The sequence below is a fragment of the Argentina anserina genome, chromosome 5, assembly GCF_933775445.1.
Source record: "Argentina anserina chromosome 5, drPotAnse1.1, whole genome shotgun sequence".
NCBI classification, from domain to species: Eukaryota; Viridiplantae; Streptophyta; class Magnoliopsida; order Rosales; family Rosaceae; genus Argentina; species Argentina anserina.
The window spans coordinates 7,819,619-7,841,481 of NC_065876.1; the positions used below are offsets into that span (position 1 = coordinate 7,819,619).

The 21,863-nt window shown below is 36.8% G+C and overlaps 2 protein-coding genes and 1 non-coding gene across 4 annotated transcripts; 1 reads left to right on the forward strand and 2 right to left on the reverse strand.

Moving 5' to 3' along the window:
• Positions 1-10,040: 10,040 nt before the first annotated feature.
• LOC126795419 (uncharacterized) lies at positions 10,041-13,126 on the reverse strand. The gene is made up of 7 exons (XM_050522259.1): positions 12,813-13,126; positions 12,150-12,261; positions 11,669-11,917; positions 11,497-11,563; positions 11,362-11,410; positions 10,815-10,859; positions 10,041-10,518 (listed from the first exon to the last, which is right to left on the reverse strand). Exons 1-7 carry the CDS (start codon positions 13,124-13,126, stop codon positions 10,452-10,454), a joined length of 903 nt encoding a protein of 300 aa, XP_050378216.1. The 3' UTR covers positions 10,041-10,451.
• Positions 11,995-12,068, forward strand: TRNAI-AAU (transfer RNA isoleucine (anticodon AAU)). The gene has a single exon. It is a non-coding gene; the product is annotated as a tRNA-Ile (tRNA).
• A 525-nt stretch (positions 13,127-13,651) lies between the features above and the next one.
• Positions 13,652-20,625, reverse strand: LOC126796005 (tyrosine--tRNA ligase 1, cytoplasmic). Of its 2 annotated transcripts, none has more exons than XM_050522746.1 (18): positions 20,452-20,593; positions 20,026-20,315; positions 19,846-19,942; positions 19,002-19,107; positions 18,825-18,907; positions 18,507-18,652; positions 18,209-18,314; positions 17,848-17,907; positions 16,793-16,917; positions 16,548-16,695; positions 16,152-16,441; positions 15,978-16,071; positions 15,068-15,173; positions 14,891-14,973; positions 14,572-14,717; positions 14,354-14,459; positions 14,156-14,215; positions 13,652-14,033 (listed from the first exon to the last, which is right to left on the reverse strand). In XM_050522746.1, exons 1-18 carry the CDS (start codon positions 20,464-20,466, stop codon positions 14,013-14,015), a joined length of 2,082 nt encoding a protein of 693 aa, XP_050378703.1. In that variant the 5' UTR covers positions 20,467-20,593; the 3' UTR covers positions 13,652-14,012. The 2 variants fall into 2 exon arrangements, with proteins under 2 accessions (XP_050378703.1, XP_050378702.1); XM_050522745.1 differs by having other exon boundaries at positions 13,654-14,033; positions 18,507-18,648; positions 18,821-18,907; positions 20,452-20,625.
• Positions 20,626-21,863: the final 1,238 nt, after the last annotated feature.

The following is a 21,863-nucleotide window of genomic DNA, read 5'->3' on the forward strand; positions in this document are numbered from 1 at the left end:
TATTCATTGAATGCTCCGATCCCCTCTCCCGATCTGCTTCACTCCTCTCCTAACGTCGAGCACACCTTTGGTGTCACGTAATCCCTTCATGTTCGAGGATGTTACGTTATAGTACGATTTAAAGGAGAAATTATTATATATACCCACTACATATCTCACGTAGTGTACTCTTTTAATATTATTGATCCATTTTTTACAGTAATTGTTTATGATTAATTCTTATATATAAATAAATTTTTGTCATTTTTACCGCGTGCATGTTAATTATACTATGACGTAATATGATTAGCTGGGTACACCAGATGACAATGTCACGTGATGTGCCGGTTACACAGAATAATTACTCCGATTTAAAGAGGAAAAGATAGGATTTGCTTAATAATTTCTTTATATAATTGATTTTCAAACTGGAGTATAATTAAGTATATGTAGAACTCAAATGGGTATCAGCTATTCAATTATAATCGACTGCATGCATGTTTGACAATATATCCATATACCTATTGGGTGATATATTCATGAATAAAGGCAATAATAAAGGGACTAGCATCAAACTAAATAGGCAGCCTTGGCTAGTGGGAATACACATGTTCCACAACACATCTATTTTATTGGCGGACTACCTACAGGTTACACTATTAAATTAGTAGTAATTATATATATGAATAATGGATCCTCCAATTGCAATGACGACCTCATTTGATGGTGTCTACTCACGAGTAGTGATTAGAAATCATATGAAGTCTTTCGATTGACAAGTTGACATGAATATCAGACATCAGAGGAGCTTTTACTCGGAAGATGGTACGTAATGATTCAAACTAGAACTATATATATGTTCTTAGACAGTTTGTTTTTTCTTTCTTTTTAGTCTTTTTGGTTGGTCAGTTTATTCTTAATATGTGTACTGTGTAGGATGGGTCGTTGGTCGGGTCGTGGATTGTCATGGTTATGGCGTCTTCTCAGAGACAATTAATTTAATATCAGTTAATTCTTGGTGTCAATATACCGGAGAGGCTACCTATAAATATATGCTGGTAATTTTAGTATTTAGTGTTGAAATGAGTTGTTTCTTGTTGAGATTGACGGTAAAGAGGTACTAAAGGTTCTGAAGTAGTTTAGGTTAGAGTTAAACCCATTTAAGTTATTGCTACCGTAATCATTCTATGGGTAGGGATGCAAGTAGCGAACTTTGTCAAGTTATGTCATGGTTGTATTTTAGATTATTTTAATATATTATAGATATTCTTTCTAAAAAAAGAGAGTAGAAACTATATGTTTTTTTTTGTGAGGAAATCATACGATTTTTATAATTAGCTAATATCATAAATAGCTATTATTTACCCCTCCATTACCATTATGAGTAGATAATAGGTTATGAAAAAATCTCAAAATTAATACATAGCATAAGTCTATTTGCTAAAAATCGAAATTACCGTGATTGAAAAGATAAAATGCATATTCTACAACAAACATAGAACATGCATTATAATAATCTAAAGATCAAGCGCACGACCCAGACCCAAAAACCTCAACCCCAGCCCATATCCGGAAGACCCAGATCTGATCCCAACACACCCTCCGATCATTCGACGTCACCACCATCAGATCTATTGGAGATTTTTCGCCATCCTACCACCCTCACAGATGCCTAAGCCAGTGCAGCCATGAGTCATATCTGACGCCAAGATCCAATCCAGGAATCGTCATATTTGCCTCCAAAAACCAGAAGCCATCAAGCAAAAATTGGGCAAAGGACCTTGCCCTGTCTTCCTTCGCCCCGACCTTGCGCCGCCCTCCGTCACTTTAAAGCCAAAACAGCCCTTGGGTGGCATAGTTCCGATTACCGACAAGACCATCATCCAGCAATTGGAGAATCCCTCAATAGTCTTCACACGAACGCCATTGAGAAGCCTCTGCACCACCGCTATTGAAACAACGTGATCGCTCCTCTCTAAAGAGAAACACCGCCATGGTACCCTAGGGTTTTGATCAGGATTACACCGTGAAACACGGAGCTTCATAGTAGTCTATGCTCCTAGAAACTATACGTTCTAATAACAATTACACTTTTTTAAATTAATGTTTATTTAAAACCATTATTTGTCTAGATTTTAAATATATCATATTATATGTGATATTCCGATTCATAACTTCAAAATGATATGCCGATTATAATTTGTAAGGACAATATCATTTTACCGTCTCTTTGTTTTCATACAATAATTCGGATAACTTTTGCTTGGCTCTTGCAAACTCTTTTTGTCCTCGTCTTTTTAAGTCAAGAATTTCACAGAGTATTTTCGTTTTGGTCTGAATATTCCATAGAATTAGTGATGATAATCTGGTCGCGTTCGGCGGGACCTATCAGCTCCTTAACTTATAAGAGAATGAGATTTTGTTGTTTGATAAAACCGAAGGAATGACTTTTCTTAAAATCCTGAGTCATTTTCGAGGGATAAGCAAAAGCTCGCTCAGCCTTCCTTTAAATTATAAGTCAGTGTGTTTTTAGTTTCGCGAATTAATGAAATTTTCAAAATGATGTTGGGTGCCCTTTTAAATGGTAACAAATTACAAGCCTACCAACACAAAATCTAAGTTGAATCTATGCCTCCCAATCCCTCCATGGCTCCCTCTCTTCAGTTTCGTGGTTGTGGTGCGCCTCCACTTCTCATTTATGCCTTTCTTGATTGAGGTATGCAACTATTCAGAGGAAAACAATTCATTTCTCCCTCTTGTTCGTCTGTAAGAATGGAATATTTCTCCCTTTGTTTCTGGGTTTTTGAGTTTTGATTGAAGATTAAAATTGATTGGGTTTTATAATTCGGTGGGTAAGATCCAATATTCTCTAAACTTGTATCTTTTAATGTGAATTTAGTTGGGTACTTGATGACTTTGCAGTCAATATGAGTTTTAAGGATTATGATCTCTTTTTATTTTGTGGGATTTTGTAATCATGAGAAACTAGGATCTGCATTTTTTTTGGTTTGGCAATTGAACAAGGTACTTGGATCAGCGATTGAGACTAGTAAATCAATGTACTTGAATTAGCAATTGAGATTGTTGTTGATGATTTACTATGTTTAAGTTTTTTTTTTTGGGGGAGGGGGGACATGAATCATGGAAATTACTACTTGATTAACTTTTTTATTGCTAGTGATCAGTTTCATGAGAACTGAAACCAGATGCTCCTCCACTAGGCTTTGCTGAGTTTGAAACTTGGGATACATGTACTAATTGCTAACCAAGAACCATGATCCTCTATATGAATTGCATCACGTTGAGATGTAAAATATTAACTTCAAGTGGTGAGTGCATGTATTAAAGGGTTGCGGCAATTTGACCTTGCATAGTATTCTTGGAGGCCAGGTTACATGGATATAATACTCTTCATATATATAGAATAAAATTTAGTTTACTTGTTCGTATTTATCACTCATGAATGTGATTTGTAATCATAAGTTACAACCTTATTTTCATATTATTGTTTTCTGAACTGGTAAACTAGGTGCACAATTCACATCAATAGCAACTAGTTTTGCTTGGTGTGTTTCCTTAACTTGGGATCAACAAATAAATACATAAAATTCTACAACATCTCTAATTATGTTTTTCCTTAAAATGTAGGATTGCCCCATCTGTCTTACTAATCCGAAAGACATGGCCTTTGGTATTGAGTTGTACTTTGAGTGAAAATTGGGATAATTGTTTGTGTATTGGGGCACAAAATGGAGGAATGACATTATCAAACTGAAGCATTGTTGTATGATGAGTTTCCAGAAGAAAGTGAGTTTGGTGAAGGCTTAAATTTTAAACTGATCGAAGAGCCATTTTGTAAACTAGACCATCGACGACACTGAGGTTCATCGTGCTTGATGATCTTGTTTATAAAGAACTGTAGAATTAGATCAGAGTTGGACACTAGTTAGTCATGCTTCTCATTAATGTCCAAATTGTATTGTGTTAGCAAAGAAATAAATAAAAATTATATTGTAGTATACTAATTACATTGAAATAAGACAATATATATATATATATATTCTAAAATGAATTGATGTCCAAATTAGTCATTTTACAAATAAAAACATAAGACAACTTAAGTTTACCAAACACTCTATACAATTTAATGATAACGCGTTAATTAAAACGTCTATAAGAAGTCATGTAAAATATCATCGTTAGTACAGAATAAGCATGGATCGTTCTTTCTGGGAAATTGAATGGATTATTAACTACTAAAATAAAACCTAAATTACTATTTACATGATTGACTTCTCTTTAACAAACTTAAATCAAATTTACCATTACACCACATAATTACAAGTACGAACCTATCATACATTCTAATTCGACCAATTACATACTTTTTAGACTCCAATACAATTAGAGCCTTAGGGGATCATCTAATCATGTAAGATTTAAATTAACATTTAGATTGACTTATGGCCTAATTTAAATTTGCATGCAATCGAATTCAATAACACTTAGAGTAGAAATCAAACAAGATTACATTTAAGCATCAAATCTTTGTTGGAGACATGTTTCATGTATGACGTCACCCACCATGGTTTCACATGCAAATTTCCAGAATTTTTACCACTTTTAATCAACACAAACCGAACCTACTTAGGGCATGATTCGATTTGTGTCAATATGGTTGATGAATCTAGCACTCAAACACAATCTTAGGAACTGCATCCAAGCACTAAATTCATATGTACATATCTGAAAATTATCTAAAAGTATGAGAAAGATGATTAGAACATAACAATAGAAATACAAACTCAATAATTATAGGAAACCATCAATCCGGCAAAGATCCAAAAATCCAATAAAACAATCTGAAAATTTCGATTCTTAATACAAAACAATAATCTCACACAAACATCATACTACAATCTTCATAGACAAAGTATGGTCGAACAAACTCATGAAGAAGAGTTGCGAGAATCACACGTTGTAGGAACCTTGGAGGTGTGTCTTCAATGATGATTTCGGTGGAGATGAAATTGGCATATGGGGGAGAACGGCTTGCTGTTTTGGTGAAGGATGTTTGAGGTAGTATTTTGGCAAATGTTTGGCTCTTGATTGCAAATGAGAAGTGATCTTATTTGAGAGGTGAAACCATGTATATATAGAGAAAAGAGGGAGGGTTTGAACTTGCATCTTTCCTCCTATAATAATGTCATGCTTTATCTCCCTAAATCATGTCATGTTTTATTCCTTTAATGATTATCTTCTATTTAATTGTTGCATGACTTGGCTCCATCTCTTTTTCTTTAATTATCTATTCTATTTAATTGTTGCATGACTTGTTGATGATAGGACTCCATGTGCATGACTTCTCCTTGTTTTACTCTAGTATTATCTCTTAAATCCAATATGAAAATAAGAAAATAAAATCATAAGTACGAGATAATTAGTTTCGAAACCTAACAAGGATTCCTAGTGCAAGAAAGACTCTTAAAATATCGTCAATGCGACCAAACCGTAGAAAGATGAAGACTCCTAATCTAACTAGGTTTCCTAGTCCTATAAGGATTCCTACTCAAACTAGGACTTTAGACGAATTATGCGTTTTTAACTCATGTAAGCACAAAAATGCATCTAATACCGCTTAAGACTCTTAATACGACTCAATGACTCAATAGTACAATAATAAGGGCTAAGCAAAGTACAAATTGAGGTAAAAACATGTTAAGAACGTCGCATGAAGTGCTCCTGTCACTTAAGCCAAAGAAAACTACTTATAATAAGTTAGTTACCAAACCCATTTACTTATCAGCAACTTATTCTCAACAATAAGTATAAGTCAGTTTTTCTTATAAGTTACGGTTGCGCCAAACCCAACCAGAATAAGAGGACTGTGATGGCTTACCATGTGACTTGTTTTGGCCTCCATCTAGGGTTTTGAGCGGTTTGCATGGTCCACATGTTTGAGCAAATCAATGGAAATGTGTCAATGGATTCGGATTTGCATATTTTTACAAGTTATAACTTATAAGTGATGCGCCTTTTAACTATTCAATTTAACCATTAAACATAATTAGTTACTTTTCACGGCTCAACAGCCGCGGAATAACAACATTGAGCCGAGCATGAAATCAGAATGCCAAATCATCATGAAAGGAAAAAAAGAAGAAAAAAAGAAGAAGAAGAAGAAGAAGAAGGAGACAGGAAGGGGGCAAATGTGGAACAAGATCATGTTGTGGGCCACCGACTCGTGAGAATCTTGGGGTAGTTAGCTACCTACTAATCAAGCCATTCTCCGACGGCGGCTGACGAGTCATTTTCAGTTTCCAATCTCCAATTTACAAAGCCCCGCCGTGAAAAAATATGCATGCAAATTAGTGATGACAATTGTTTAAGGGTAATGGAATTTGCAATCTCAATTTTACAATCGTTCTAATTTTTTTTAATATATTTTTTATAATAAGACTAACCATTTGTTATTAAAGACAAATATTAGTAAAAAGAAAATTGGAGGGTATATTATAAAATTGGGAGTGCACATTTCAGTTCCCTTGTTTACACTCGGGTAATATGCTCGTTTTCGACATTACTTTGTAAAGATTGTGCAAACTATATATATATATATAGCCCTTTTTGGCTGCGGAGGTCCGCACTAAGATTTTGGTGCGGATTTCCATCTTTTTACCACTTTTTGATCAAATTTTCTCATCTCCACCGTCTAGTATCTAGATAATATTGTGTAGATCATCTCTGCAAAATTTCAGCCAATTTGGTAATCGTTAAGGCCCTCAAAATTGCGTTTTTCTGTTAAAAATATGAACGGTAACGGTTCAACAGAATTCGGTCCGTCCATTTGTTATTCGATTTTGAGGGACTTAAAGATTACCAAATTGGCTGAAATTTTTCAGAGATGATCTACACAATATTATCTAGATAATAAACGGTGGAGATGAGAAAATTCGATCAAAAAGTGGTAAAAAGATGAAAATCCGCACCAAAATCATTGGTGCGGACCTCCGCATTTGAGAAAATCTGTATATATATATATATGTATATATTGATTTAGACTTTATCAGGATATTCAACGACGCTTTGTCAACTGTATTTTATCCATTTTCGATCACAAGTTGCGATCGACATTGTTCTAAAAAATTAAAAGTTTATAAATTTCAAAACTCAAGTCGGTGAATGCGACCAAATAACTCGGCCTCATGTACAATTGGTACAAAACTAGCGAAAACAAGTTGTATTTCGGACTGTTTCATTACTATTATGAAATCCAATCACTTACTATTGAGAGAAAATGGCCTCACAATGCATGATGAGAAGTTGATGCTTTCTATAGTCGGTTCGAATTCGGGGACCCTTCATCGGCTGTATTATTAAAAAATTGACAGTGGTCTGCGACAAGCACATTTGATACGGAATTTGAATCTATGATAATATTAGACAATATATATTTTGTTTGACTTCCATATGTCCATGGAAAGTTGTTGAATCATTGCACTCTTGCTCATAAATTCGGCCACATACAATTAATGAAAAAGCCCTAATAGGTTTTCTGTACGTGGTTTTGGATTTTATAATTGATAGGGACATACGTACTAAATTACTAATTTGTTCCACAATGCTCTTCTGCCGAATATTTGATCATTTGCGCGCATGATTAATCTATGCGGCATGATTTTTACAGTTTAACAAATTAACGATCGTAACTATCTGCATATATATATATATATATATATATATATATATAGCTTCTTGGCTAAGGAGGTGCGGATTTCCATTTTGCACTATTTTTCGATCGAATTTCTTCATCTCCATTGTCTATTATCTAGATAATATTATGTAGATAATTTATGTAAAATTTCAGCTAATTTAATGATCGTTAAGGCCCTTAAAATTACATTTTTCTGTAAAATAAAATAAATAGTTCATGTTTGACAGAAATCAGTCAGTCCATTTGTTTTTCAATTTTATACAGCTAGATGACACTATACATTATACATCAGACCTATCAGTTCGATGGATCTGATGACACTATTGGCTAGTTGTATACACATCGACGTGTATAAGTTCATCACCATGCGTCATGATAAAAAAGGAAAGAGTGAATAATTCTAAATGAATAGATATAGACTCGACAACCACTCAGTTTAATTTATAAAAAAATTCAGCTATTAGAAGCATGTTGTATTTATTTTGTTCTCCAATAGGATGATAGTTTACTTGTAAGTGAAGGATACAATCAGCTGATGACAACTATGAATAAAAAGATTTGAACTGTTTAAAAATGATATAATTTAGGGGATTTATAAGTTGTATATGTATATATAGCTATTTTAGACCAACTCATATTCCGAAAACTCAATGCCGTACGTATTGGAAATTTGGAATTCATTGATTGCTGGCTAGCTATATGTGATGCATTCGATCTGTAGCTCGATTGATTGTCTTTTGCGTTTGTTGATCGAATAGCTATCATTCTACAGTTTCTCCACTTTCTTAGAATGGTCTCCATCGTTCTGCAATCCGGCCATTTTCTCTTAGACGTACCATGTACTCGTTTGGACGTTTGGTGACATTATAACTTGTTTCCTCATGTATTGAACGTACAAGCTAGCTACATGTTCATGTTTACTTCACCTGCATGTGAAATTATATAGCTGCATGCCAGTGAGTTTATTTGGATCTGAGTTCATGCTCACAGAACGCTAGCTCGTCCTGGATTGATATATAGTCGGATGAAGCATCAGATCTGCAGTTACATCATAAGTCAATTAATGACGAGGCAGATGCATCCTTAAATCAACAGAAACGACCCATATACTTTCGACCTAGGTACCTTGTGTACAGGTTATACTGAAAATCAAATTTAAGGTGTTAATTGAGATTCTAAATACAAGCGCAAGTGACAAAAGAATACGAAACATGGAAATATATATATGGAATGGCACGTACGTAAGGGTATTTTGGTTGTAAGAGCCAGATATCCTTTCTTAGTTTCTTAAGTTTCTTAATAGCCAGAGCCCAGATGAGTGCTCGATCTTCATGCTCTGTGTACGGTATATAGCATTTTTTTTGAGGTGGAAAACGGTATATAACTGATCATCTTTTATTACCGTAATGAACAGTCACTTAATTTTAAAAAAAAATTGTTTTGCAAAAGCACTACTGGTTTTTCCGATCAAAAAATCAAAAGGATCTGGTCTCAGACTTCAGACACATACACCCACATATCTTCCTGACTTCCTCTCCACTTATATTAGTCTGGCTTTGAGTATTTGTCGACTGCGAAGAGGAATCATCACTGTCGACACAATACAGAATCTTCCCTATATTATGGTGTATATTAGTGTATACGCGCACTCACATTGCCCCGTGACATTTCACTTGATCATTCCGGGAACCTAGTTAGATATACAGTGAGCCTTAGTAGTCCGGAATCCGCCCTAAGATTTTGAAAGTCGAGGCTAACAAAATGGAGACTTGCACGCCGCTCTGTGTACGAGGACTATAGGGAGGGGCTGGCTGCATGTGATGCATGATGATGATGCTATAAACTGGAGCCGCGCAATGATGCCATGGGCAGGGGTCAACACAGTAGCAATCTAGAGTTTATATTACTTGACTAAGAAGTAACGCACAAGATGACTAAATTCTTCATCCTTCTGTAAGATCTCTCAACCTTTGAATGAGTATATACGGTCCTCTTATTAGTCTTGGATGTTCATAAAACTTCTCTACTTTCTCTCACCCTCTCATCACTACTAGAGTTATAGAAAATGCAATGTTTCACAAATTAAGCCAGGCAGGTGATTGAACCATGCATGATATAGGACTCGTTACAAGAATACAAATTAGTTAGCGTACCAATAATGTCACTGGCACATGATTAGCAGAGCCTTATTTCCCAGCAGATCACCTTGGTATCCAACAGATCAGTAACTTTCCAATTCATCATTTAAACTTGGGAATCAAACTCTAGTACCTAAATACTCACCCAGCACAAAAACAAAGTCAAAACAGAAAGCTAAGTTACAAAAGTTTATCAAAGTATAACCAGAAAGAATGGTCTACACTCAAATCCCATGTACCCAAAAGTGGAAAAATGGATGTTGCATATTGTATTTCCCCTTCTGACATTCTAATGTTACAAACAGTACAGCAACAAAGATTTTAGCCTACAACTTGAGAACGACAACAACTAACATGTTTGATTCCAAGCAGATACAAAGAATATCCACGTAGATAACTGTTTACCACATAAATGATATGCTCTCAGCATTCTACACCTACAAGATTGTCTACCAACTTGCACCAACATGGAGACGAGTTCATGAGTGCTCAAATATTTCATGAAAATCCAAATTTGACCTGACAATGACGACAGTGATTTCAAAGAAACAATCACAACTGGGCAAATATTTTGGAAGAGAAGATCCAGATGCATTATCGAGGCAGTAGTGAGTAGGAAATCAAGGAAGGCGGAGGAGCCTGTTCACTCTGGAGTCCAGAGCATCGACATTTCTTCTCAAGATTTTTCTGGACGAATGTGGATTAAGGAATCCAAAAACAACAACACCAACACCACAAAACAAAGCATTCTACAGTCTAGAGGCATAGCATTCCAATGAATTTATGCCATTCCAAATTCATTACTGTGTTTGCATTCAGGGATTGGTAAGCAACTTTTATCAACCATCAGCAGTTTAGAACCAATTGAGCAACCATCTAAACAGAGTAGCATCCATCTATGATTCAAGCATAAATAATTGACAAGGTGGAAGGCCAAGCATAAGCACATCTCTAGAATACAAAGAAACAAACATTAAGGATACAGCTGCAAAGCTAGATTATCAACGCCCTTCATTTCTTCATTTAATCTGCCAAAAAACAAATACAATTCTATAATTTTCAAATACTAAACTACCTTCCCAACTTCCACCCTAAAACTAAGTCTTCACTGAGTATATATTGATACTTGAATTTAAATAGGCATATCCTTTCATCAGGACATAGTTCACCAGATTCGTTCGAGTAAGCTCAAAAATTTGTTCGTGGCGTCATCACAGAGATGTGAATGCACTGTCAATACTGTCTAAGTGTCTAATCTCCCAAAGTAACATACAGGATGCAAAGTTTACATGCACCATACATCTATCACACAATCAGATAAAAGCTAAAGGCGACATGAACATAATGATAAACACAGACACATTGTTGTAGATTCAAATGCAGCTCCTAAACTCCTAATGCATCAATCATACAGATATGGTGACAACGCAATTTCCAGAGTCATCATACATTAAAAAAAACAAAAGTGAGTTGTCACATATCAAATAAATCACACCAACAAAGATGATGATCAAAGCAATCCAACACTACCTGAGACATGAATTCATGTAACGATTCCCCTTCGTAGCGGCATCAAGCACTGCAAGATTCAAACAAATCAGTTGGCAAAATCAACTAGTGCTCAAAATACTAATGATGAAACTCTTCAAGGCTTCAAGCACACACCGGATTCTTGAAGCCCGCCGGCGGCGTCGCTAAAGCAGCGCATGTGATCCACCGAGTTGCCAGTAACCTTCACACAATCACAACACCAGATTTCGATGATCGGAAAACATTTAGCGATTCAAATTTTGATGAAACTGGGAGAGATTGAAATCGGAGCGGCGGAGACACAGACCTCGGAGATGGCGGAGCGGAGGGAGGAGAAGAGGGAGGTGAAGCTACCGGCGATGGCGAGGGAGTCCCTCTCGACGACTTGGAGAGCTCGGTCTGATTCAGATGGGGTTGTGAGTCGTCGGAGGCGTCCTCGTCCGTAGGATCGAGTGTGGTGTCTGGACACGTGGATGGTGGATCGGAGCTCGCCGGATGCGGTTGGTGAGGTTGTTCTCCTCCGTCTTCCTCCATCTTTTTTCTTCCCGCGGTCCCTCTTGGTTCACTGGTTCAAGTACTTGTACTTTGTTTTTGACTCCAAGTATATATGTGCCCTAACAAACCCACATCAACGGCCTATTAGCTCAGCTGGTTAGAGCGTCGTGCTAATAACGCGAAGGTCGCAGGTTCGAGACCTGCATGGGCCATTCGATTTTTTACATTCTACTCTACTAAAAATATTTTTGCACGTCAAAAGGCTAGCCGTAATGGACGATAATTATATATACAGTCAATTTTACACTGGCATTATGATGTTTACCTGAAGTAAAAGTAAACGTAAAAGTTGGGGAGGGTAAAGCGTTGCCTATCACAGTTTCACCCCAGATATACAAGCCTTTGCTGCATGCAGGCTACCAATAATTACTGAACATAGATTTTCATATCAATATCACAGGGTATTGTGTTGATGGCTCAAGAATATGGTGAATATAATCGATACGTTGAGGCGGTTTCTTTTGCGATATGCAAGGGCCAGTTATATTGAAGAACTCATGTTTTTAGTTCAGTTCAATGCAGAGAAAGAGATCGGGTAATTGGGAAATGGATATGTTAGGAATGCACGATAACGTACACGTACGACTAACACGAGTTTAAAATGGTTTGCATATGCGTTGAAAGTTGAAACTCAAAGTAAAAGTATTATTTCATTTCAATTTCGACGCATAACTTGCAGCAAAGACGCCATAGTACATGAGTGAACTGCGCGCATAGCTAGCAAGAGTGAACATATAGTGATGACTTCAAATCGACAGAGTTAAATTCTTCTAGAAATCCATCAACTGAGGTTGGCCGGGGATGGTGGAGATGGAGGTGGAGGCGGAGGCGGAGGCATAGGAGAATGAATTTGATCGGCTTTATCACAATAACCTTTCAGTACATCAGTTTCTTGCCTGGTAAACCCTAGCGTGCCAAGCAAGGCAGGCCAACACTGATGCTCAATCGTCCGAATGGCTTCACAGCAGCTATGCCCCAAGTAAGCCTCACCATTGAAGAAAAACAACATAACTTCACCACTGCATGCATGGATTTGGAGCAAAGAGTCCCAACAGTTTGTTGATTCTTCATCCACATTCAACCTGCTTGCAAGGCTCCGGGGGTTCGAGCCAATTCGTGGGTAGTTCATCAAACGACCAGAACTGGCGATCAGTGGCATGGTCATGGCCAAAAGAGCTATGAGAAGGAAGAACTTGGACGTGGAAGCCATACTCTTGTGGTCTCGTTTTCAAGTTTGTGATTGAGTGGGAGATGGGTAGAGGAACAAACAAAAGCAAGAGCTTATATAGAGGGAGGTGCCATTTGCCATTTGCCATTTGGTGTTCCAGAAACATTATGTGCTTCGGTTAGTGAAGAGGCTCGCCTCAGTCACCTGTATCGACTATAGACTTTGAGGGGTTCATGCCATTAATTTGTTGATACATCTTTAATTAGTGTATATATATATATATATATATATATTGATTAACGTTTATTACATAAGATAACTAGGAAGTCATCTAACGTTTAACGGGTCAAGGCTTTTGCGACACATTTTTGGAATCGTATTACTCAGAATCATGATTAAACCGTAGGGGTCTTATCCTGCAAGAGCTGGTTATATTTCTGTAGTTTGGAATAGTGATTAGTGAATAAGGATTACAAGGATTTTCCTGGTTCAAGCGCCCCTCAAACAAGTACGGATATCTGGAACTTTGGAATTTTCGAATAAGAAAAAGAACTTGATTCTTGAATTAGGAATCCTCAAAAGACAGGAGAACTGAACATCGCAGATCATAGTTGGACGCTAAGATTTGCTTACACAATGGCCAGCGTTGGACACTAACTATTTGGAACAAAAGATTTGTTCGATATCTGAGATTCCGTTAACAGGTAAATTGTTCACCATAGAAATGGTAAATGTATTATAAAAACACCAGGAAATCAATATGCTAATCTCTGAGTAAATTCCCTACAATGTCAATAATCCTGAACAAAAAGAGGCTTTGAGATGAGCATAGAGGAAGGAATCCCCCGATTCTGAGGAAATGTGCCTTTTCAACCCACAATTGCTCTTGTAGGGGCAAATGTGAGAAGTCCTAGCTCCATTACTGTCATCATCTGGTGACTTTATAATTCTACATGACCAAAGAAAGAAAAACGAGGATTATTTTTTCGTCCAAACAATATAACAGATATCAAGGCAATTTTATGTACTTGAGCACATTTTATTTTGTCCAAAGGTAAAACCAAATTGTACCTTTACACTTTGTAATAGCTGTTTGGCCGCTTTGTCATTTTTGAAATGAGATCGTACAGGCTGTACAAAGGCAAAACTAAGTTAGCCCTGGCAGAAATAAACAAGAATGTACAATTTGGTAGAGTGCAGACACAACATGTCAATTATACAAGTAACAACAAAGGATTTTGATCTTTCAAACCACCAGTATGAACCTACCTCCAGTATCTGATTCAATGCTTTTGCCAAAGATGGTTTGAGGTCGCCAGGATGCACATCACCTTTTGCATAAGCAACACTCAAGTCTTCAAAATCTGTGAAATTCCTGTATTGGAGGAATATAATATGGCACAAGCAGAAAGATTTGTTACCAATTTTTCAGGAATAGCTCAAGACAACAACACTAAGCTTAGAACTGATTAGACTCTGTGACCTACTTATTTCCACCGTTCTTCTCGCTGCGCTCTACAGTGAACTCATGAAACCAAGGGAAAATAAGGTACTTTAAGTATTCCAAACAGGGATTTCCTTCAACCTCTTTTGGAGGGCAGTAAGCTTTCTTAATCTTGGTATTCACTATCGCCTGGGATCAGAAACCAATATCAAAAACTGAATTATATAAACTAATCAATTTCAAATGGCATTCAATATAGCTACAAAAATTTAAAGTAATATGTTTCTCCCTGTCATTTCATTCGCAACATTTACTCTAATTTTCCTGAAGATGCAACTTTATAAACACTAGTACCAACTCACCTCTTCATCGTCCATAAATATCGATGACGACGGATCACTTGTTGACATTTTCTCCTGCCCTTGCTGTAAACCAGGAAGCATATCTGCAATACATCAGATGAACAAAATAAACAAAACCATTTTACTACTCTCATATATCTAAAACCTGCAGTAGCTGTAATGGAATTAGGATCTTACGGTGTGACAAGATAATAGGCTTGTTTTTTTTCTTTATGTCATCACAGTACTCTCGTGCGAGTATATTCACTTCACGTTGATCCATTCCCATTTGACAGATGTCAGCCTATTTAAGGAAAAACATGACACATATCATCGTTAGTTTCTTATATATCAATATAAATATGTTCCTTTCCTTTTTATATTAAACAAAACATCTATCTGTTAACTAATGACCAGCGTTATAGCTAGGCCGGAAATTGTATAGTATTACAGATAAGGGAGGATCAGAAAATAAGAGAACATGATGAATCAAATTTGATCTGAATCACAGTATTCAAACAAATGAGAATACACAAGGGAAGCTGAATTGCACGAGCACACTGAAAGGCATGTTTTAGTGGAAATCTCGACATATCTCACCAGAACATCTTCCTTATAGTTTTATTAACAGGTCTCCTAAAAAAACGAAGTTGCAAGCTGGAAGTTTAAACATATGCTACAAGGGTTTAACCTAAGAGTAGGTAAATTTTATCTTTAAGAGTCTGGAAATCAAACAATAGTTCAGTTTTGAGCCATATAACAAAAACTAAGCAAGTGTTCCATATATGAATGCTATTAGATGTAAGATTAGAAGAACAAACAACTAGCCATTTGATGAGTGAGTACCATTGACTTCATGTTTGCCCTTTGAAGTTTTTCCTGATTAAGTTTTCTAAATTCATGCAAGTTTTTTAAGATGAGTGCATGAACTGAATGGGCAGATACTGAATATCATCAAACAAGGGTTCTAACGTGAGCTTTACTCCCTAAAACTAGCATGAGGTCATTTTAATACAAAAAACCATTCAGAATATGATTGCGCCAAACTATATAAAGTCAATGCCAAAAACAAATTCCTAATATAAAGGTAAAGAAAAACAGTAAGCACCTCCAGTAAGAAAATATCTGCACATTGCATACACGGGTAGAAAATCTGGGCGGCTAACTCCTCTTGATCAGTTCGACCCATAATTTCACTACACCTGAACATTAGATTCACAAGACATTAATATCGCAATTCACCAGATCCAATACAATAAAAGAATCATAATACTCTAGCTACCTAATTATCCTCGGAAGTTTGTTCTTCATGGCAATATCCATCACACACGGCCAGTACTCATGTGACCTGGCGTTGATCTCCTTCGCAGACCACAAAAACTCAACCTTCCCACTGTTCAGATTCATCCCCACCGACCTCCAAATCTCAATGAAGTACTTCCCCACAGTCTCAATCTTCTTCAAATCACCCCCCATCTTATTGTTTAGCTGCGCAAACCAGTCGGCAATCCAAATCTTCACTCTGCAGCCACTGGTAGTCATCTTGTTCACATTAATTGCCTTCAAAATTCCCTGCACAACAACACATTCCAAATATACACAATATCGTTCCAAAATTTCGAATCAGTTAACAAATTCAATTCTCAATCATAAACTGAATTCTCCGGAGTTCAATTACCTGAGCAATATGCATCCTTCCGGAGGGTTCAAAGCCATCATAGCAGATCGGCTCGGCCTTGTTCGCCAGCAAGTTCTTTAGCTCATCATCTTGGATACACTCCTCCGCGATGCCTCTGAGAAGCTTGTACCTCTCATCCAAGCTCAATCTTTACACAGCCATATACACAGTTTTACAATGAGTTCAAATTGACATGAACAATGCATAAGAGGAGAGACTAAAGAAGAAAAGAGGTGGAGTCTTACAGAATAGATTGAGAGGAACAGCTTGCTAGCTGAGAGTCAACGACCGGCACTGATTTGACTTCATCGGCGATTGACATCTCTTTGACTTCATCGGCAACGAGTTGCTCTGGTGCTTTGATAGCCATCTTGAAGAAACGATAACAGATTGAAACCGTTTAATTGATATACATTTCTTGATGTTTAGGTTTTGCGAAAAAAACAAGGCCTTAAAACAAAAAGAATAACTCATAACATATATGACTCCAAAACGATAACAGATTTAAACCGTTTTATTGTTTTAAAAAAAATATATTAACTCACACACCCTTACGATGTCCACCCTTACCTCAGTGTTGTAGGTCATAGCTGACTGACAGATTGAAACTGTTTTAGTTACTCTCAGATTTTTACAAAAAAAGTGAGAAAGAATATAACACCCTCACAGACTGCTCTGAGTGCTCTCTACCAGTCTACTGTCTTCTACTCTTCTTCACAAGAGTATGGCAATGACCACGAGTCAAGAATTAATTTCTTAAAAGAACGAATTCAAAATAAATGATTGTTGTCCGTACATCACGCTAATCTACTGCACCACATAACGTTCACATCCACGCACTGGAGAGTCCTAGACGGTATTTCCCCATTTTAAAAACTAATAAGTCCAAACTCCAAACTGTATAGGCTGGCCGGGGAGGCTACAATTTGGAGTTATAGAATTCAAATTCTAAAGGGCAAAGACAAAAATTTCACGGTGGTAACTACACTCTGAAAGCAAAGGAGGGGTCAAAATAAAAAATATCCAAACTTCAGGCTCCTCAATTGCAAACAATAACAAGAAAAACAAAAACCTCTCCCCAACTCCCAACTAGCATTCAATCTTTCCTTTCACTCCTTATTTTAGAACCCCTCACAGATTTTCGGACCAAAAGAAACTAAAACTCCAACTGATAAATTAAAGTAATTGTTTAATCTTTGCAGTAAAAAGTTTTTTGCTTAAGAAACAGATCGGTGGGCAAAATTATGTGCTGAGAAGTGAGAACATTATAATTTGTCCAAAGGTAAACACCAAATTGTACCTTTACACTTTGTAATATCTGTTTGGCAGCTTCATTGTTCTTGAAATGGGATCGTACAGGCTGTACAAAAGAAAAACAAAGTCAGCCCTAGCAGAATCAAACTAGAAGGGACATGTGCAATTGCACAATTCCGTGGTGTGCAGACACAACAGGTCAACTATACATGTAACAGAAAAGTATCTTGATCCTTCCAATGAGGGCATAAACTTTGTTTTTTTTTTTCCTTGCAGCAAGAAGGATCCTATCTCATATATGGCTTTGAATAAACTCCAATAGTTTCTTGAGTAAGGGGAGAGATAACACACAATAATTTCAGGCGAAAGAAAATTTGAATGCGTGCGACATAAACATATGAGCCTACCTCCAGTATCTTATTCAATGCTTTTGCTAAAGATGGTTTGAGGTCGCCAGGACACACCTCACCTTTAGCATAAGCAGCACTCAAGTCTTTAAAATCTGTGAAAGTCCTGTATTGGAGGAATAGAATATGGCACACGCAGAAAGATTGTTACCAATTTTTCAGGAATAGCCAACCATGAATGACAGCTCAAGACAACAACACTAGGTTAAACATAAAGGCACTCTCAACAGAATGAAGGAATTCAAATTAGGTAAGAAAATTTCAACAAGCATAGAACTGAATAAACTCTGTGACTTACATATTCCCACCGTTCTTCTCGCTGCACTCTACAGTAAATTCATGAAACCAAGGTAAAATAAGGTACTGTACGTATTCCAAACAGGGATTTCCTTCAACCTTTTCTGGAGGGCAGTAAGCGTTCTCAATCTTGGTATTCACTTCTGCCTGGGATCAGTCACCAAAATAAAATATTGAATTATTTAAATTAATCAATTTCCAGTGGTATACAATATAGCTACAAAACTTGAAGTTAAACATTTCTCTCTTCCATTTCATTCACATAATTTACACTAACTTGGCAGAAGATGTAAGTTTATAAACACCAGTACCAACCCACCTCTTCATCTTCCATAAATATTGATGAGGACCTATTACTTTTTGACATTTTCTCTTGCCCTTGCTGTAAACCAGGTAACATATCTGCAAATTGTCAGATGAACAAAATAAACGAAAACCATTTTACTATCATATCAGAATGAAACATGTAGTAGCTGTAATGGAATTTGGATCTTACGGTGTGACAAGATAATAGGCTTGTTTTTCTTCTTGATGTCATCACAGTACTCTCTTGCGAGCACATTCACTTTGCGTTGATCCATTCCCAGTTGACAGATGTCAGCCTATTTAAGGGAAAACATGACACATATCATCACCTGTCACTTAAATTCCAATATAAATTTGTTCCTCTTCTTTTTATGTTAAACAAAACATATATCTGTTAACTAATGACCAGTTTTATACGCTAAGGCTGGAGAATTTATTATATAACAAAGATGATTAGAAAATTAAAAAAAAAATAATGAATCAAATTTAGTCTGAATTACAGTATTCAAACAAATGAGAATACACAAGGGACGTGGAATTGTACGAGCACACTGTAAGGCATCTTTAAGTAGACATCTCAACATATCTCATCAAAACATCCTATAGATTTATTAACAGTTTCCTAAGGAACAAGTAGCAAACCGGAAGTATCAAGATATGTTCACTGGGGTTTATCCTAAGGGTAGGTAAATCCTACCATTAAAACTCAGAAATCAAATAATAATTTACATTTTAGCCATATTACAAAAACTAAGCGGTTCCTTATAACTAGCCACTTAAAGAGTGGATACCATTGACTTTGTGATTGCCCTTTGCAGTTAACTTTCTAAATTCATTAGAAAGAGTGCAAGAACTGCATTAGCACATGCTGAATATCATCAAATGAGGGATCTAACATATTCTTTACTCCCTGAAACTAGCACGAGTTTCTTTTCAATCCAAACAACATTCAGGATATGATGAACCCAAACTTATATTAAGTCAATGCCAAAAAACCAAATCCTAATACAAAGGTTGAGAAAAACATTACGCACCTGCAGGAAGAAAATATCAGCACATTGCATAATCGGGTAGAAGATCTGGGCAGAGGTTAACTCATCTTGATCCGTTCGACCCATAATTTGACTGCACCTGAACATCCAAAACCACAAGACATTAATATCGCAATTCACCAGATTCAATACAATAAAAGAATCATAATACTCCAGTGCTACCTAACAATTCTTGGAAGCTTGTTCTTTGTGACAATGTCCGTCACGCGCGGCCAGTACTCATGTGACCTGGCATTGATCTCCTTTGAAGACCACAAGAACTCAACCTTCCCACTGTCCAAATCCATCCCAATAGACCTCCATATCTCAATAAAATACTTCCCGACAATCTCAATCTTCTCCAAATCGCCCCCCATCTTATTGTTCAGCTGCGCAAACCAATCGGCAATCCAAATCTTCACCCTGCAGCCACTGGCAATCATCTTGTTCACATTAATTGCCTTCAAAACTCCCTGCACAGCACCACACTCCACACCTCATAAACACGAAAATCGTCTCGAAACTTGGAATTACTTTAAACAAGTACTTAACAAATTAAACTCTCATTCCAACAAAAAAAAATTGAAGTCTACCGGAGTTCAAAACTACCTGAGCAATGTGCATTCTACCGGAAGGTTCGAATCCGTCGTAGCAGATCGGCTCGGCCTTGTTCGCCAGCAACTTCTTGAGCTCATCTTCTTGGATGCACTCCTCCGCGATACCTCTGAGAAGCTCGTACTTGTCATCCAAGCTCAATCTTCATCCACAGCCGTAAACACAGTGAAGAGATGAGTTCTAATCAAACAGGAGAAAATACAGAGGTTGAGGGACGGAAGAAGAAAAGCGGCGGAATCTTACGGGGAAGGAGTGGACGAGCGTGGTGGCTGAGAGTCGGCGGCGAGTTGCTCTGGTGCTTCGGTTGCCATTCTGGAGAGTGAGGTGGGAGTTTGGGCGACTATACTGGGTTTTGCTACAATTACCTGTTACTATTGGGGTAATTACCTAAGTGGGCTACGCATCTATTTAGGGTTAATACCTACAAGTGGACTCGGGTCGGGTTCTTCCCTAAACGGGTTAGGGTTCTATGGTTGTTATAACTACTATATAAGGCAACTTGTCTCCATTGTAAAGTCATCCAAGAAATGAACATGAATCTATTCTAATTCTAATATATTTCCTTTAATTTTCTGCAATTTACTTGTTTTCTCTTCTTTAATGGATTTCGATCTCATCAGTTTCTACTTTCTAGGGTTTGCGGAGTCAGATGACGTCGTTTTGTTTGGGTTACGTGGTGTTAAAGCAAAAGTACACATTTTGGCCAATATCTGCTAGGTCTTTTTGGATATTAGAGACTTTTTATGTATTATAACACTATGGATAATTTGCTAAACGCCTAGAAGCTTTACAATCTTAAATTATTTTTTTTTCTAAGTGTATTTCATGACCAATTCTCTTCTTTTTTTCTGGTGGAGAACATTGAAAGATTTTGAAGTTTAATTGGGGAAACCATAATCATCAAGAACCCTGAAACTTATTATTAAAACAAACTGTAAACTGATAAATAAAAATGAAATACATTCCCAATTCCATGGTTCTGAGTCAAATCACTGTTAATGTGGCAACATGCAAGCAATTCATCTCTCACAAAAAATGGAACAGTTTTTGTTAAGAGTTCATAATCAAATGTTAATGTTAAATAAAATAATTGGGTTGATTTGTATATCTACTGACTTGACAACATATTTAGATCTTGAAACTGAGCATCAATCCATAACATGCAAGACCCACTTTATGAGAAGGGAGTCATCGGCCAAAATGATGTCGACCACCGACCAAACGTCAACAATTGATCCTCCTTATTGTGATTGATTTTGAGAAGGTTGCATCAGGGAGAAGTGGAGAACCTATAAATTCTTGCTTCGCTTCTTTCTTTCTCTCGATAATGGCAAACAAGAGAGGAGAAAAGAGATGAATGTGCATACCTGAACGGCTGAACCCATACAAAATAATCTCACTCATAA

Excerpts from the sequence above, each read along its gene's own strand:
- LOC126795419 (XM_050522259.1), bottom strand. The coding sequence starts at position 13,126 with ATGGCTTCCACGTCCAAGTTCTTCCTTCTCATAGCTCTTTTGGCCATG. Across the intron at positions 11,918-12,149 it reads ATGCCAGTGTAAAATTGACT|AGGGACCGCGGGAAGAAAAA; the intron begins GTATATATAATT and ends CAGTGAACCAAG. Across the intron at positions 11,411-11,496 it reads CGGCGGGCTTCAAGAATCCG|TGCTTGATGCCGCTACGAAG; the intron begins GTGTGTGCTTGA and ends TGAATCTTGCAG.
- LOC126796005 (XM_050522746.1), bottom strand. Across the intron at positions 16,696-16,792 it reads TGTTCCTCTCAATCTATTCT|ATTGAGCTTGGATGAGAGGT; the intron begins GTAAGACTCCAC and ends GGCTGTGTAAAG. Across the intron at positions 14,974-15,067 it reads GCCTATTATCTTGTCACACC|ATATGCTTCCTGGTTTACAG; the intron begins GTAAGATCCTAA and ends GATGTATTGCAG.